We start from the raw sequence: 18,315 nt of genomic DNA, 5'->3' as shown, positions 1-18,315 counted from the left end.
AGCTCTGAAATGCTTGCAAGTGATGTGATTCTTGCCTATGGTTGCTGAAGGAGAGAAGAATGAAGAGTTAAAGTTTTCTGAGATTACAGAGGTATGGGAATATATAGTTAAGGAATATTTGCTGTGAATAGATGTGGCTAACACAGTGATGAGTGCAAAACAATTAACCCTGTACTTTGCCTGTAATATGGGTCGGTAGCTTCTATAGAATTTTTAAATGTCATGTTGCTTTTAGCTGTTTCTGCTTATATTTCAGTATTACAATTTTGCCATTTTCAAGTGTAAGCTTTTTGATATGAAGATTGATGTTGTGAACATACTGGGATGTCTGCTCATCAACAACCCACATGTCAAAATCTTACACTTGAAATCTGCACAATTGCTGAAAATGCAATAGTAAAATAAAAACAGTACCAACTAAATCAACACATCATCATTTAAAACATTAGTCCTCTCTCTTGAAGGATTTACATTGTGCAGGTCAGAGTATAAAGAGAAACTGTGATATTCTGAAGTGATGATGCTGCGAACAGAGAAAAATAAACTTAATTTCTATGAGAACAGCATCATTTACCATTGAAAAATTTATTAGTGAGAACTTTATTCATGTACTACGCTTTCAACGTTGTCCAAAATTTTCATAGTAATGTGCCATTAATCTTACTGTTTTGCTTAATTTGTAAACACATTCTTACACATTTCTCTCATCACTTGTCACTCCAGTAGTTTTCTCTTGATAACAGTATCTTTGGCAATCAATTAAGAAAGACCATTCCTTCATAAATAATTTTTTTACACTGTATCTTGCCATCCTTCTAAGGGAGATCCAAAATGAAAGCAAAGAAGAAATAGTAACAACAATTGTATTAAATGAAAATTCACTTTATGGACACACAATGTCTGGCCATAACTTGTCTTCAGGAGGTGAAACTGTCAACAGACAACTTTCTTCCTTCCTTCTTATCATTATTTTCCATACATTCCTTTCTTCACCAATTCTCTGGAGAACCACCTCATTCCTTACTTTATCAGTCCATCTAATTTTCAACATTATTCTGTAGCATCACACCTCAAATGCTTGAATTTTCTTCTTTTCCAGTTTACCCATAGTCCATGTTTTACTACCATACAATGCTGCACTCCAAAGATACATTCTCAGAAACTCTTTCCTCAAATTAAGGCCAATGTTTGATACTAGTATAGTTCTCTTGGCAAGGAAGCCCTTTTTGCCTGTGCTACCCTGCTTTTTTATTTCCTCTTCGCTCCAATTTATTTTGCTGCCTAGGAAGCAGAGTTCCTTAATTTCATGGAACACCAAACCTGATGTTAAGGTTTCACTGTTCTCATTTCTACTTCCTCCCATTACTTTCATCTTTCTTCAATTTACTCTCAATTCATATTCTGTACTCATCACACTGATCATTCCATTCAGCAGATCCTGTAATACTTCTTCACTTTCACTGAGGATAGCAATGTCATCAGCATATCTTATCACCAATATTCTTTCACCTTTAATTTTAATCCCAATCTTGAAACATGCCTTTATTTTGGGTCATTGATTCTTCAACATATAGATTGAACAGTGGGGACGAAAGACCACATCCATGTCTTACACCCTTTTTAATCAGAGTATTTCATCCTCAGCCTTCAACTCTTACTGTTCCCTCTTGGCTTTTGTACATACTGCATATTACCTGCCTTTCCTATGGTTCACTCCTATTTTTCTCAGAATTTCAAACATCTTGCCCCGTTCTGCATTGTCAAACACTTTTACCAGGTTGTCAAATCCTATGAATGTGTTTTGATTTTTCTTTTGTCTTGTTTTGATTAGTAGCCACAAAGTCAGAACTGCCTTCCCGGTGCCTTTACCTTTCCTAAAGCCAAATTGGTCATTATCCAGCACATCCTCAATTTTCTTTTCTATCTTCTGCATATTATTCTTGTCAGCAACTTTAATGTACGAGCTGTTAAGCAGATTGTGCAATAATCCTCACACTTGTCAGCTCTTTCAATCTTTGGAATTGTGCGGACGGTGTTTTTCTGAAAGTCAGATGGTATATCGCCAGACTCATATATAGTACACACCAATGTGAATAGCCATTTTGTTGCCACTTTCCCAAATGAATTTAGAAGTTTTAATGGACTGTTAACTAACCCTTACTGAATCTTAAGTCTTCCGGAGCTTTTTTTAAATTCTGATTCTAATACTGGATTCCCCTCTCTTCTATACTGCCTCTTGTTTCTTCTTCTGTCACATCACTGGACACATCTTTCCCCTCATAGAGGGCTTTGATGTACTCTTTCCATTTATCAATCCTCTCCTCTGCATTTAACAATGAAATTCTCATTGCACTCTTAATGTTACCATCCTTGCTTTTAATTTCCCCGAAGGTTGTGTCAGCTTTTCGATATGCTGAGTCAGTCCTCCTGACAATTTCTTTTTCGATTTCTTCACATTTTTCACACAGCCAGTTCACCTTAATTTTCATCCATTTTCTATTTACAGTTTTTAATTCCTAAGTGACTTTTATTTCAGTATTCCTGAATTTCCTTGAATATTTTTGTATTTCTTTCCTTCATCAATCACTTTAAGTATTTCTTCTGTTACTCGTGGTTTCTTCATAGTTACCTTCTTTATACCCATGTTTTTCTTACCAACATCTTTGATTGCCCTCCTTGAGATGTCCATTCCTCTTCAACTGAACTGCCTACTGAGCTATTCCTTATAGCAGTACCTATAGTCTCAGAGATCTTAAAGTGTACCTCTTCATGCCTTAGTACTTCCACATTCCGTTTCCTCAGCACTGATTGATCCTGACTAGTCTCTTGAACTTAATCCTGCTCTTTGTCACTACTAAATTTTTATCTCGGTTTATATCTGCTCCTGGGCATGCCTTATGATCCAGCATCGGATTTCAGACACACTGCCTGATCATGATGTAATCTAACTGCAATCTCTGCATCACCTGGCATTTTTGAAATATACCACCTCCTCTTGTGACATATTCATAAGAAAGTAGGAAAAAACTATTTTAGCTTCTGGAACTGTCAGTTCCTTCTTTATGTAGGAAAGAGGAAGGTTAAAAAGGAGAGGCAGGTCACCCTGACCCTGAGTTGAAAGGGACTCAGCTATTGTGAGCATGAGAGGAGATAAAGGAGAGGCATCAGAGATTGAAGTAGGTTTTAATGGTAAACTGGTAAGCACTGTGTCTGTAAACAGGCTCAAACAGCTCTACATTGCTGTAGTTATGGAGAGATGAAGATACTTGCACAGGGCAGACCTACAAAGAGGGCTGTATCAAACAAGTATTCAGACTGAACTCCCCAGGATTAGCAGTAGCAGTCCACAGCAGAGAACTAGTGATGCTTTTGAAACTGTCAGTTGCTTCTTCAGGAAGCCTTGAGGAAGCAAGAAGGTAAGGATGGAGTATGAGATAGATGAAAGGGAAGTGAAATGAATTGTGCATTTTCTGGGAGGAAAGCAGGAAAGGAGATGGGAGAAACCAAAGATAGACAGACAGGGGAAACATGAAGATAAAAATAATAGCACAGAAAATTATTCAGTAAATAAATAAATAAATAAATAAATAAATGTATGTGTGGATACAGAAAACATGTCTGCCTTGAAGACAACCAGCACTCAGTTAATGAGCGTGCTCTACAGTTTGACTCTCAAGGACCTGAGTGCCAGCTACACCACACAATACTTTCACCTGGTACTAGTTTTCCTATGCACCAGAATCTGAACTGGCTCTGAAACTTATTCACACATCCTATGCTCCTAATCTCTGTACAAGCATGCCTGTTCTTCCCTTTATCTTTTTCTCATTTTTTGTGTTATTGGTTTATTTATTTTCTTTTCAGCTTTCCCCAATGTTCTTTTCTGCTTTTCTCCTAGTCCTTAATTGCACTATTTTTGCACTTCACATTTCTCTTCCTCATATTTCATCCATTTCTTTTACTCTGTCCTCCTATCTTATTTTGCCTAGAGTTGGCACACTGCTCAGCAACATACGGATTTTGACCACCTACTCTTTCTGATGCCTGTCTCTTTAGCTGAGTGTCCCTCCATCTTCACAACAGGTTGGTTCCCTCAACCTAGAGTCTTAGTAATCTGTACTACTTCCTAACATTACCAGGCTACCACTCTTTCCTCCTAGAATTTTTACCCTCCACAATTCCCTCCATCACAAATAGATAAATCTCTGATGCTTCAGGATGTATCCTACCAATCAATTAATTTTTTAAAATCAGGTTGTGCCACAAAATTCTTTGTTCCCAATTTGGTTCAACATCTTTTCATTAATTACCCAACCTACCAATTTAATCTTCAATATTCTTCTTTAGCACCACATGTTAAAACTTTCTTTTTTTTGTATTTCAACATAATGGTCATCAAGGAGTGTGACTGAATGAAATTTGATACCACAGCTACAGTCATCAAGCCACAGCTACAGTCATCAAGCCACAGCTACAGTCATCAAGCCACAGCTACAGTCATCAAGCCACAGCTACAGTCATCAAGCCACAGCTACAGTCATCAAGCCACAGCTACAGTCATCAAGCCACAGCTACAGTCATCAAGCCACAGCTACAGTCATCAAGCCACAGCTACAGTCATCAAGCCACAGCTACAGTCATCAAGCCACAGCTACAGTCATCAAGCCACAGCTACAGTCATCAAGCCACAGCTACAGTCATCAAGCCACAGCTACAGTCATCAAGCCACAGCTACAGTCATCAAGCCACAGCTACTAACAATGAAATTTTTAAAAGGTAACATAGTTTGGTCAAACGAGTCATTTTCAAATGTAGCCACAAACCTGGACAACTGCATTAATAATTGCAACCACATTTCTTTCAAATATTATGAAAAACGCACTAAAACCAGTAAACTGAAGCAAAGGCAGGAGAAATGGGTCACAAGTAGAAGTAGATGTAGAAGTAAAATTAATAAACTACTTATGTGCATTGATGAATTAGAGTCATCGAACCCATTTGTTATAATCTGCCTCTCTGAACATCAAGTGACCACTGGTATAGATATGTTAAACCTTACACAATTTAAGTTAGCCTCCTACTTCTGTAGACAAAAGATGGAAAAAAGAGGAGTTGCCACATTTGTTAAAAACGGTTTTACATTTAAGAATATTGACATTAATAAATTTTGCTTAGAGCAGCACTTAGAAGCATGTGCAACAGAGACAGAATTTCATAATAGGTCCTTTATAATAGTAGCCATATACAGAGCATCTTCAGGAAATTTCAATCTGTTTATGAACGGTCTTGATGATTTATTATCTCATCTAAAATTAAAAAACAAAGAACTAGGGGTTGCTGGTGGTTTTAATATAGATGTCCTGAAAAACACTGTCAGTGAACAGTTACTGAAATCAGTTACATTGTCATTCAATTTAATTTCTACCATAAATTTCCCAACTAGGGTATACAAATGTTCTAAGACTGCCATTGATAATATATTTATAGAAAATTCTAGGCAACTAAGCCACATTATAAAACCAGTAGTAAATGGGCTATCTGACCATGACATGCAACAACTAACATTAAATTTTGAAAATTGTCAGGGTAAAACATCAGAACTGAGTACAGAAGGCCAATAAAACAGTCAAAAACTGAGAATTTTAGGAGACTGCTCAAAGAAATTAATTGGGTGGATGTTTACAGCATCCAAGGCACAAATGGAAAATACAAAACATTCATTAATAAAGTTAGCACCTTATTTGAAAATTGTTTTCCCCTGAAGGTAACTCAAACTAAGCAGAAGTCTAATAAGAAACCATTGATCACACAAGGGATAAAGATATCATGTGAGACAAACAGGAAAAACTATCTGATACATAGGGATACCTTTAATCCTAGCATTATAGCTCATTACAAAAATTACTGCAAAACATTGAAGAAGGTTATCCAGAAATCTAAACACCTGCATTATGAGAAGAAGATAAATACATCCAGCAATAAAATAAAAACAGTATGGGATATAGTTAAGTCAGAGACAGGTAGGACCAGAAATGAGGAGGAACAAATAGCTCTAAAAATAAATGAAACCCTGGTAACAAACACATGTTGTGTTACAAACCATTTAAACAAGTATTTTGTGTCTGTTACTGATAGCATGGGGTTGTCAGGTTCCGTAAATAATGCAATGGAATATCTGAGACCAGTGCACACAAACAATCTCAGTAAAATGGAATTGACACTCACTTCACCCAAAGAAATAGAATCCATCATAAAGACCTTGAAATCAAAGCATTCTAGGGGCTATGATAACATATCAACAAAGTTAATAAAAGAGTGTTCATGTGAGCTTAGTGATATATTAAGTTAAAATTTGTGTAATCAATCACTTGTCACAGGAACATTCCCAAACTGGCTTAAATATGCTGAAGTTATACCTCTCCACAAGAAAGGAGACAAAGAAATGCCGTCAAATTACCAACTGATCTCACTTTTGCCAGCTTTTTAAAAAATCTTTGAAAAGGTTATGTTCAAGCGTCTCCTTAAGCACCTTAGTGAAAATAACATACTGTCCAAGTCACAGTTTGCGTTTCTTAAGGGTTCTGATATTGAGAAAGCTATTTACACTTACAGCGAAAATGTCCTTAATTCATTGGACAACAAATTAGAGGCAACTGGCATATTCTGTGACCTGTCAAAGGCATTTGACTGTGTGAATCGCAGCATTTTTGAAGTAAATTAAAATATTATGGTGTCACTGGTAGTGCTGCAAAGTGGTTTCAGTCATATCTTACTAATAGAAAACAAATGCTGTCATTACATAACACTTCAGCAATAGGCAATCAGACATCATCTGACTGGGAAGAAATTACATGTGGTGTTCCCCAAGGTTCCATACTAGATCCACTACCGTTTCTTGTGTATATTAATTACCTGTCATCTGTTACATTACCAGGTGCCAAGTTTGTATTATTTGCAGATGATACAAACATTGCAAAAAACAGTAAATCAAATATAAATTTAGAAAAGGCAGCTAATCAAATTTTTACTGACATTAGTAAGTGGTTCATAGACAATTCACTGTCATTAAACTTTGAAAAGACCCACTATATGCAGTTCAGAACTTCCAAGAGATTTCCTTCTGGTGTGTGTATAAAATATGACGACATGGAAATAGGAGAAGCTGAGGTTTGTAAAATTCTTGGGATTACAACTTGATAATAAATTCAGTTGGGAGCAACATACTAACCAACTGCTAAAGCACCTAAACAAGTCTGTGTTTGCAATGTGAATGATGTCAGACATAGGAGATATAAATATAAGAAAACTGGCATATTTTGCTTATTTACACTCCATTATGTCATATGGTATCATATTTTGGGGTAACTTCACAAACAGAGAAATTTTTTTTAGAGTACACAAGCGTATAATAAGAGTAATGAGTAGTGTAAATCCAAGATCATCATGTTGAAACCTATTCAAAGAATTGGGCATATTAACCACAGCTTCTCAGTATATTTATTCCTTAATGAAGTTTGTCGTAAATAATACATCTCTTTTTCCAACTAACTGCTTAGTACACAGTACCAATACTAAGAATAAGAACAATATACATAACGATTTAAAATCACTCAGTCTTGCCCAGAAAGAAGTCCAGTATTCAGCAACACACATTTTCAGTAAGTTCCAGCAACCATTAAGAGTTTAGTTTCAGACAAGGCACAATTTAAACACAATTTAAAAGCATTTTTGGTGGCCAACTACTTCTAGTCCATCCATGAGTTTCTCAACAAGTGCAGTAGACCATTTTAATGAAAATTTATTATACTTTAATTTTTGACAATACTTGGTTGTAACAGCCAAGTAACTACCTACTGTGTGAATGATGGATGTATGGAAAGCAGATGTAAGTCTTAAGTCTGTAAATAGTGGAAGTTTAATTTTAAATCTTGTACATAATCTGACTGTTCTTAACTGAGGATCACTGAACAATTTACTTTAATTTTTGACAATCTTGGTTTTAATAGCCAAGAAACTAGCAAATGTCTGAATGATGGATTTAATGAAAGCAGATGTAAGTATTAAACCTGTAAATATTAGAAGTTAAATTTAATTCATGTACATAATTTTACTGTTTATTGACTGAGGATCATTAAAATTAATGAAACTCAAGTTTTTCTAATTACAGTTTTGTTATGTGTTTATCTGCCATGTTCCACACCCAGGAGGATTCCCTCTTTTATGGGTCTACAGAATGTATAATTAATCTAATGTCATGACAGTTTTTGGTTCATCAGTGCTTTCACACCTTAATGCAGTGCATCCCGATGCAGTTCTCCTCATTAAAGTGTGGAATGACTGATCAACCAAAAAATTGTCATGACAACTTGTGACCCATTTTTGGTGCTTTTGCTTTAGTATACTGGTTTTAGAGTATTTTTTGTAATATTTGAAAGAAGTTTAGTTGCAATTATTGCTGCAGTTGTCCAGGTTTGTGATTACATTTGAAAATGTTGACAGTGCATCAAAATTAGTTACATAAACTTTTAAAAATTTCACTGTATAGTGACTGTGGTTTGACGAACATTTGAACATTTGTGGTGTTAAACATTGTAAACGTTTATATTCTCTCCTCGTCTGTACTGTTTACTGCCCACAGATCACTAAGTTGCAAGGCGACACTCCAGAACAATGACCCCCCCCCTCCCCCTCAAAAAATAGAATGCCATTAGCAAACCTGCAAGTTTTATTTCTTTTCACTTAACTATAATTCCTTTCCCATTATCTCCTTGGTTTCATTCACAACTTTTTCAACATACGGATTGAATAACATCGGCAACAGGTTAGAACCTTGTTTCATTCCCTTCTCAACTACTGAGTCCCTTTCGTGTCTTCTGATAACTGTAGTATGGTTTCTAAAAGTTGTAAATAACTTTCCACTCTCTGTATTTTATTCCCCCCCCCCCCCCCCCCCTGCCTTCAGAATTTCAAAGAGTAAGTCAGTTGACATTATCAAAAGCCTTCCTACATCTAAAAATGCTACAGGTGTCCCTTCAACCTATTTTCTAGGGCAACTGGTGGGGTCAGTCTTGCCTCTCATGTTGCTTGATTTCTCCAGAAACTAAACTGATCTTCCCTGAGGTCACCCTTTACCAGTTTTTCTATCATTCTGCAACTAGTTTCTGTCAATATTTGCAAACATGGTTTATTAAGCTGATAGTTCGGTAATATTCACATCTTTCTTCTTGAAGTCAGAGAATTTTCATCTCGTGTACACTGAGATGACAGAAGTGTGGGATACCTCCCAATATTTTGTTGGACCTCCTTTTGTCTGGCATAGTGCAGCACATCAACATGGCATGGACCCAACAAGTCGTTGGAAGTCTCCTGCAGAAATAATGACCATGTTGCTGCTATAGACATCCACAATTGTGAAAGTGCTGTCGGTGCAGGATTTTGAGCATGAACTGACCACTTGATATGTCCCACTAATGTTTATTTGGATTCATGTTGGGAGATACGGGTGGCCAAATCATTTGCTCAAATTGTCCACAATGTTCTTCACACCAGTTGTGAACAACTGAGGCCCTGTGACATGACGCATTGTCATCCATAAAAATTCCATCATTGTTTGGGAACATTAAGTCCATGATCGGTTCAGTTGGACCAGACAACCCTGTCCATTCAATTTGAACACAGTCCATACCATTATCGAGCCAGCACTAGCTTGCGCAGCACTAGCTTGGGTCCAAGCCTTCTTTGAGTCTGCGCCACTCTCAAACCCTACCATCAGCTCTTGCCAACTGAAATCCAGACACATATAACCTGGTCACGAGACCAGGATCGGTGCTGCAGGCAATGTCTTGCCTTTTTTTTTAACAACGGCATTCACGTCAGTCATCTGCTGCCATAGCCGATTAACATCAAATTTTGTAGCAAGTGAATAATTTCAATTACTTGGGAAGTGTAATAATGGAAGACATGTATTGCTCAACAGAAATTAGGAAAAGAATTGCAATGGCAAAAGAAGGATTCAAGAAGAAATAGAAATTACTATCACTAAACAAAGATCTGAGGAAAAGACTTGCTAATGTTACATCTGGAGCATTGCACTATATGGCGCGAAGACCTGGACATTGAGGAAGGAAGATGAAAGAAGATTGGAGGCACTAGAGATGTGGATATGGAGAAGAATGGAAACATTGAAATGGGAAGACCGAGTAAGGAATGAAAAAGTATTAAGAAGAGTTGAAGAAGAAAGAAATATGCTGAAAGTCATCAGAAAGAGAAAACGGAACTGGATTGGACATTGTTTGAGAAGGGACTGTTTATTGATGGAAGGAATAGAAGGAATGGTGGAGGGAAAAAGGGGAAGAGGAAAAAGAAGATATCAAATGCTGGACAATATCAAAGGAGGCAAATATTCAGAAATGAAAAGACTGGCTATGGACAGACAAAAGTGGAAGAGGCTTTACCCATGACAAGACCTGCTGTAAGGCAGAATACCATACTACTTGTAGCACTATCCAAACAGATATGTTTGTCATACATCCCACATTGATTTGTGGGGTTACTTGACGCAGTGATGATTGTCTGTTAGCACTGACAACTCGATGCAAATGCCGCTGCTCTCGGTTATTAAGTGACAGCCATCATGGTTAATGGTGAGAGGTAATGCATGAAATTTGGTAGTCTTGGCATGCACTTGGCACGTTGATCTCGAAATATTGAATTCCCTGATGATTTCCGATATGTAATGTCCCATGCATCTAGCTTCAACTACCATTCCACATTCAAAGTCTGTTAATTCCCATCATGGGCCATAAACACATCAGAAACTTTTTTACATGAATCGCCCAAGTACAAATCACAGCACCGCCAATGGACTGCCCTTCTATACCTTGTATATCCAATTCTACCATCAGCTGCATTTGTGCATTTCGTTGCCCTATTACTTTTGTCACCTCAGTGTGTCTTGCACACCAGGTGGAATAGTTTTGTACTGTTGGTCTTCCCAAGGAAGTCCCATCTCATCTTTATTTATTTCCTGTCCCCTTTCTATAATATTGCCTTCAAGTTCATTTTTATTGTATAGCCCCTCTATGTATTCCTTCCATCTTCAAGCTTTTCCTCTTTTGCTTAGCACTGTCTTGCCATCTGACCTCTTTATGTTCATACAAGTGCTTCTCTCTCCTTCAAAATTAATAACTCTCTAATTCTCCTGTAAGTGGTATCTATATTTTCTCTCTTAATACATCCTTCTAGAGCCTTGTATTTTACCTCCAGCCATTCTAAGCATACCTGCTTAGCCATTTTGTACTTTGTGTCACTCTCATTTTTAGATACTTGTATTCCCTTTTACTCCATTTTCTGCATTTTGTATTTTCCCTTTTGTCAATTAAATTCAATATTTCATGAGTTATCCAAGTCGTGCTGCTAAGCCTCAGCCCTTTACATATGTGATCCTCCACTACTTTCACTACTTCATCCTTAGAACTATTCCATTTTCTATTCTGATCATTTCCTCCATTTCAGGCAGTTGGTGCCCAATGTTTTCTTTGAAACTCTCAACAACCTTATGTTCTTTCAATTTATTAAGGTCCCATCTCCTTATCATTCTTTTAATTTACAGGTCATAACCAATAAATTATTGTCTGATTCTACATTTGCCCCTGGAAATAACTTGCAGTTTACAACATTTTCAAAATCTCTGTCATATTATACTCAAACCACTATAGAATTTTCATACAAACAGTGAGTATCTATTATTAGGCAATGGCCACATCATCTTCATTTGGCAATACTCCAAAAGTCTGCACTCACAAATGCATTCATCTCTGTCTGCCTTGTCTTGCATGCAGTAAAGAAAGGTGAAAAACTGCAACCGATCACTAAGTAGTAGAGAAAAAAATTGTGATGACATCCATTTATGTGGAAATTGTATGTATTAATTACCTGTCTATTTTAGACTTGCGAAATGGACAAGTATAGTAATCAAGAGGTTTGTTGGGAACATCTTCATACATAATATTCGGCAGCCGGAGAGCTTTGAGTATCTGTTCGGACCAGTTAATTGAAGGATTTGGATGAGCCTGCAAAAATAAAGGTTGATATGAATAGTCAACATAAAACAAACATTTCTGTTCATGAAATTTTAAAATATAATCAATTTTCATGTACTTTACTACGTTTTATTTCCATGTGGAATAGATCATTATAGTTGAATATAAGTAGCAATGGAATCAAAATTTACAGTATATAACACAAGGAAATATGATTTCATCGCTTCTGCTTTATGTCAAGGCATAGCTATTATCTCTCACTGGTAATCAAAGAAGCTTCTGATCCTGTAGTAACAGATATCTAACAAGTTACCAAGTTGTTTCATGGAATGTAAAGCTCCATATACTGTCTTTTAATGCTTTTGCCTTCTTTCTATTCTGTGCAGAGTGACATCAGGTCTCAAGAAGCACTCATATGTCAAATTTTAGATAAATGAAAGAACCTGCTAGTCCTGTCATGAGTGGAATTACAATGATGAAATCCCAGTTAAAAATTTAGCACTTACTGCTGTAATGTCTGTTGGAATGACACACTAAGAGCATAATGTGTTCCGCTGATAACTGGAAAAATATTCTAAACTCTTTCCTTCCTTTAATGTTCTGCAGCCATGCAGAAAGACCAAGATCTGACTTTGGAATGAAGTGAATGCAATTTATAACAAAATTAAACACAATTAAATAGTATTGCAAAAATGAAGAGTCTGCAGAAAAAATACTTTTAGCTATAGAACTATCGGATCAATGGAAGTGCCCGATTCCATACGTCTGCTTTGACGTAATTTGGGTGTTGTGTGTGACGTCATAATGGCATGAAATTTACGAGTTGGTTGTGTTTGCAGATGTCGTCTAGTTGTGTCTGATGGTGCCCTCTAATGGTGTGTGTGTGTGTGTGTGTGTGTGTGTGTGTGTGTGTGTGTGTGTGTGTGCGCGCGCGCGCGCGTGCGTGTGTGTGTGTGTGTGTGCGCGCGCGCGTGCGTGTGCGTGTGCGTGTGCGGGAAGGGGGGGGGGTCGAGTTGGGCAAACTAGTATGCTGTGCAGGAATTTGTTGGTGGTAAGTAACTGTTGTTTTTTTTTCTTTTTTTTTGGGTCCATTCTTCTCGAGTTGTGATGTTTTGTATATTTATGGTGTATCGAATGTGCTTTAATTTATGTAGGGATGTTTGATTTTTAGATTTTTGAGGGGTTGTTTTAGTTTTATTTTTCGTAGTTGTAGGTGTAGGTTTTTTGGTATCAGTAGTTGTGGTTGACCTGTATAGGACAGGGAAATGACAGATTCCAATTTCATAGTCTTAGTTGTAAGTATTGGTGTATCGTCAGCTGTGGTTGACCTATATAGGACATGGGAAGTGTTAGCTTGCTGTAGATTCTTGTTAGTGTTGCAGAATGTTGTAATTTTTTTGTCTTTTGTGTGTTTTGTGCTCGTGGTGTGTTTCTTTTTACTATTATATTTAGCTTGTCCCCACCTTAAAACACCCAATTTTCCGTAGATGTCCCGTTAGTTTGATAGTATTTTTGGTGGGATATGTTATTGTCTTATTTGTAAGTATTTTTGTGTTTGTTGCTGTGTGTATCTAGTGGCATCATATTGGAGATGCTTAGAATACCCATTTCAGCCATATCGATGACATCATGGGTCAAAGCACACGCGTGGAATCGGACACTTCTGTAATGTCAAACTATCTTCTTGGATTACACAATTTGTTTGTTTGTTACTTTTAGATAAAAATGCAATGTATTACAAATGGAAACCTAGACTGCAATGCCGTAATGCTATAATGACATATCACATTTTTTAAATGATTTGTTGAGTTTACAAACCTGTAATGGTGCTCTCATATTCAGTTCTTCTGCATAATGGCATAGTACAGACCACGTGGCATGCAGCTTAATGAAACAAAGTGTTTTGCGGCTTGTCTGCGTCTCCACCAACTCCTAAAAACAGTGACAATGTTCACATGAGGCCGAAAAATTGTTTTCTTTAACAAGAAATCTTAAAACCAGAATTGTTTGGTTACACCAATAGATATGTGAAAGAAAGTAATGTTTTACTCCACAGGTATAATAGTTGCTTTAAAAGCACAAAAAAAGTGCGAACACGTCATTTCGGAATAAGATAATTTACAGGCTGAAGCTAAGGAGTGATATTGTTATGAAGTAGATGCAATTGTATCTACATGTTCTTGTAATTCCAGGAATTGAAGGAAAGTACGGTAGCAAGCAGATCGGGGCCAGAAACAGTAAAGTCTTTGTGCTGGGGCACAACAGTTTGGAGAGTGTCTGCTGTCCATGGAGGGCGATGTGATCATGTGTCAGGCCAGCGTGTGTGCGCAGGCAGTTGACTTATGACCGTTGGCTACGCTGGGTGACCGACCGACCTCGCGAGAAATATCTAGTGCTGTGAGGACTGTATACAGTGCATGTGCTTCGCGGTATATGTATGAGTGTCTGGTGGTCGACAGGTACCAGCAGGATGTACAAGTGATGATTTCATATGGTGCAGGATACGATTATGTTTACTACATCGACATGGTATGTTGTGATACAGCCCGGGTGGAGATCGGTTTCATGCTGAAAAATACAAGTTTTCCTCGACAGTAGCAGAGCAGTGTAATTGAGGAAGTGTCTTTGGCGATAGTCTCGTAATTTGTCTGACTGCAGAAAATGGCAGACAGTGCTCCCACACCGTCGGCAGCAGCAGCAGCAGCAGCAGCAGCAGCAGCAACAGCAGCAGCAGTTTGATGGGTAAATTCAGTAAGAGCCAATCAGAATGTTCCATTCACGAGGCATCCTTTGGGCAGAAAATGGGAACCTTTACAGACTGGTTTAAACAAGATGGGGGAAAGATCTATGGTGAATTCTGAGAATAACATGATGCCTTCTTTGTTCAAGTGTTCAGAGACACATCCAATCTGACCATCCATCTCTGGCGGAATGCTGTCCTCCATCTGCCATTGTGGCTTTTAGACCATCTCCAGACCAGCAGCCTTAGGACACCAAAAATTCACCGAAAATTCCAGCCTTTTTCTCGTGTTTAGGATAGCACTTCGAATTCTATTTATGTAATTGTTCGGATTTTCCCTTCTGTGCTTAGACACCAGTGTGTGCTTCGAGAAGTGAGGAAAATGTTCCTGACTCCGGCAGCAGCAGCAGCAGCAGCAGCAGCAGCAAATATAAAACTAAGCTCTTTCACCGTTTCAGGAAAGTGATGATCACCACAGCAGCTGTAGGACTCAGAAATTTCTCTCTTTCTGGCAGTGCCTTCAAACAAGCAGCTAAAACTGGAAAAATGGTGAGCATCATGTTTACAGCTACAGAGATATTTATGTCGACTTCCAAATATCGTAATTTTGGCGTGGAAAATCAGATACTGTAGCTAATATCGGTTTCGCGGTCTGTTTTCCACAACAGCGTGTGAAGTGTCTCAGGGAGGTTTCATAAGTATTGAGCAGTCTTTTTAGAGTCCATGTTCGTCTGTGCCGCAAAATTGAAGCAGACTATTGTGCATTGATCATTTTAAAAGTGGATTAAGAGAGATATTTAACTGGATTTAGTAACTCCTGAAGCAGCTATGCTCAAAGACAAGGGTATTCCCACAAAAGCTCGAGAAGTGTCTCTGGGATGATTTCGCAAGTGTGTCGCGAACTTTTTAGACTCTGTGTTAATGTGTGGCAGTGGTGGTATTCCTCAGAACAAAACGTGTAATTTTTAAATATTCTTGCGTCATCTGCATCCCCCCCTCCTCTCCCCCCCCCCCCTCGCCCTCTTGCCTGAAATTGCAACTATTAAACGGAAAGAATGGTAAACAACAATCGAACAAGGTATGTTGGAACAAAATCTGTATAAACATAAAAGGATAGAAACCGGGAAAAATTTATGAACGCAAAAATGAAATGGGAGGAGGGGGTCGGGGCATGGATAAATAAATGAGCGGAAATTACCCTGTTTACTTTCATGCATACAGTTATTTTGGTTATGTTTTATGTACACCCATTTCTAAACTTCTGTGATTCTTTATTGTTTTTATGTCAACATTTGATTTTTACAGCTTTTCTTATTCTTTACATTTTTGTAATTTCTAACTATTTTTATCCTATGCCCTATCGCGCATTGCCAGTTAAGTTACTACCCAATAACTTCTAATCATTGCCCGTAGCTGGTTCTTTTACTGCACTCTAGTTTCAATTTGCCCGTCTATCAGACTGTTTCCTCACCTGCTCTCCAGGTTAATTCGAGGTACGAGTGGCTCTGTGGTACGGTTCATCTGGCAGCTATGACTATTTCAAGGTAATTTCCGGTACTTAATTTGCGTGTGCCCACCCCCTCCCCCATTATTTTTATTTTTGACTTCATAAATTTTCCCCTGGCTTTTATCCTTGTAAGTTTATTCTTGGTTATGTTCCAATGTGTGTTGTTCGACAGTTCTTCCTTTTAAACGGTTGCTAAAAAATATAGTTCCGAGTAACTGCCCTACCAGCCAGTGACACGCATTGCTTTGACAGCCTTTCATGAACGTTTTTTTAAAAATAGTTATAGTTTTTTTTAAATTAATAGCAGTTAGAAACATTTTCGTTAATTTGTAATGTTATATGGTTACAACCTTCCTTTCCTTTCTCTTCTAGAAAAATCTGAGAAAGCCTAAATCAGTTGAAATGGGTTATTTGTAATAAAAATAACTTTACATCTGAAACGTCCCCTTAGAAAAATTAATGAATTACTGTGCTGGTTAAACCCCTTACGTTATTTGATTTTCAAACAGCTGAGCAGAGCTGAACGTACTCAGACATTTCGCTCTTTACTTATTCTGATCAACACTAAACTGATACACAATATTTATAGCGCAACGCAACTTGACTTTCAATAATCTCTACAAAAGAATGGCCCTGACTTTCAATAATCTCTACAAAAGAATGGCCCTGACTAACAATAATCTATACCTTTCATGAATCACTTACCTCACAAAAAATCTTCGTTACTCGAACTTCTGCAATACAGCGAGCGCCAATACTGCCAGCTAAATAAAAGATTCTAACTACTGCAGGCACTAACTACTGATAGGCATAGTTAGTAATTGAAAGATTTTGATAGAGAACAATGTATTTACCTTAATATTGTTCAAAAGCTATATGTATCAGCTCATGACATCCAGTCTTACAAATTTACCCTCTCTGATGGACACGTCCAGATCATCCGCTCTCAAAACTACATCTAGATCGTCTACATTTATACTCCGCCAGCAAGCCACCCAACGGTGCCATCTCTCTCCCCTCTCGCCACATTAACCACTGCTGGCAGCTCACCTCCCACTGCGCAACGCTACGCGCTGTTCACATCCAACCGCCCAACACTACAATAGCAAATATTCCAACAATGAAACCAGCCACAGGCTGCACACAGCACAGTCAGTGATTTTCATACAGAGCACTACGTGGCGTTACCTACACAAAAACCGAAACAACCTACTTACACTGTCTCTTTAAAAAGTTCCATATTTTTATCCAGCTCATGTATAACATAAAAGAAAAAATAAATAAAAGAAAATTCAAGGAACATGTAGGTCATATGGGTGGGGAAAGACTTCCTATAAAGACGCTCAATTACAAACGCATTGGAAGAAGAAATGCAGGAAGGCCGAGCGAGAGCAAGAGTGTGTACCGCAACAGGCAATTTGCCCAATATATGAAGATAATAATAATAATAATAATAATAGTAATAAAGATGAGACCTCTTCCATGTGGAGGCCAGATCGCTGCAGGTTGCCCATGAAGCGCTGCCGCCAGAGCTCCCGGCGCGAGGAGCGTTTGGCGGCGGCGGCAGAGCCGTGGTGCGCCGCCATGACGGGGTCCCCCGAGCCCAGCGTGGAGCGGCTGCCGCCTCCGCGCGACCCACCGCCGCCGCCGCCCCCGCTCTCCTCGTAGACCAGCACGAAGTCGATGCGCCGGCGGCCGTCGCGGAAGAAAGTGCCCGCCTGCGGAGGCGCCGCGCCGGGTCCCGCCGCCGAGGAGCCTCCAGGCGCGTCCAGCCCGCCCTCGCAGTCGCCCGAGCCCGAGTCCTCGACGCTGCCGCGCGCCGCCACGCCCGTGTCCGACGAGTCATCGTCCTACGGGTGGGAAAAACGGACCGATTAAAACCGATGCCGGTACAGCGCGCGAAATGCCGCGGCCGCTAGGTGCGCAGTCGGCGGGGAAGCTTGGGAGAGCGGCAGTGGTGGTGGGGGTCGCTCAGAGCGCTTAGGGGAAACACCGAGCGCTGTAGGGGAAGTTCCGTTTCAAACTTA

General features: G+C 38.7%; 1 protein-coding gene across 1 annotated transcript in view; it reads right to left on the bottom strand.

Annotated features, from left to right (window-relative positions):
* LOC126176487 (anoctamin-7-like) overlaps positions 1 to 18,315 on the bottom strand; it is a 272,929-nt gene that overhangs the window by 101,211 nt on the left and 153,403 nt on the right. Inside the window, exons 3-5 of the mRNA XM_049923641.1 lie at positions 17,764 to 18,138; positions 13,860 to 13,973; positions 11,935 to 12,071 (exon numbers count right to left, since the gene is read on the bottom strand). Coding sequence (XP_049779598.1) covers positions 11,935 to 12,071; positions 13,860 to 13,973; positions 17,764 to 18,138 — 626 coding nt within the window. The remainder of the gene's footprint in view (positions 1 to 11,934; positions 12,072 to 13,859; positions 13,974 to 17,763; positions 18,139 to 18,315) is intronic.

This window comes from Schistocerca cancellata, chromosome 3 (genome assembly GCF_023864275.1).
Source record: "Schistocerca cancellata isolate TAMUIC-IGC-003103 chromosome 3, iqSchCanc2.1, whole genome shotgun sequence".
NCBI lineage: Eukaryota > Metazoa > Arthropoda > Insecta > Orthoptera > Acrididae > Schistocerca > Schistocerca cancellata.
The sequence above is the reverse complement of the archived record's forward strand: the minus strand, read 5'-3'. Positions and strand labels throughout refer to the sequence as shown.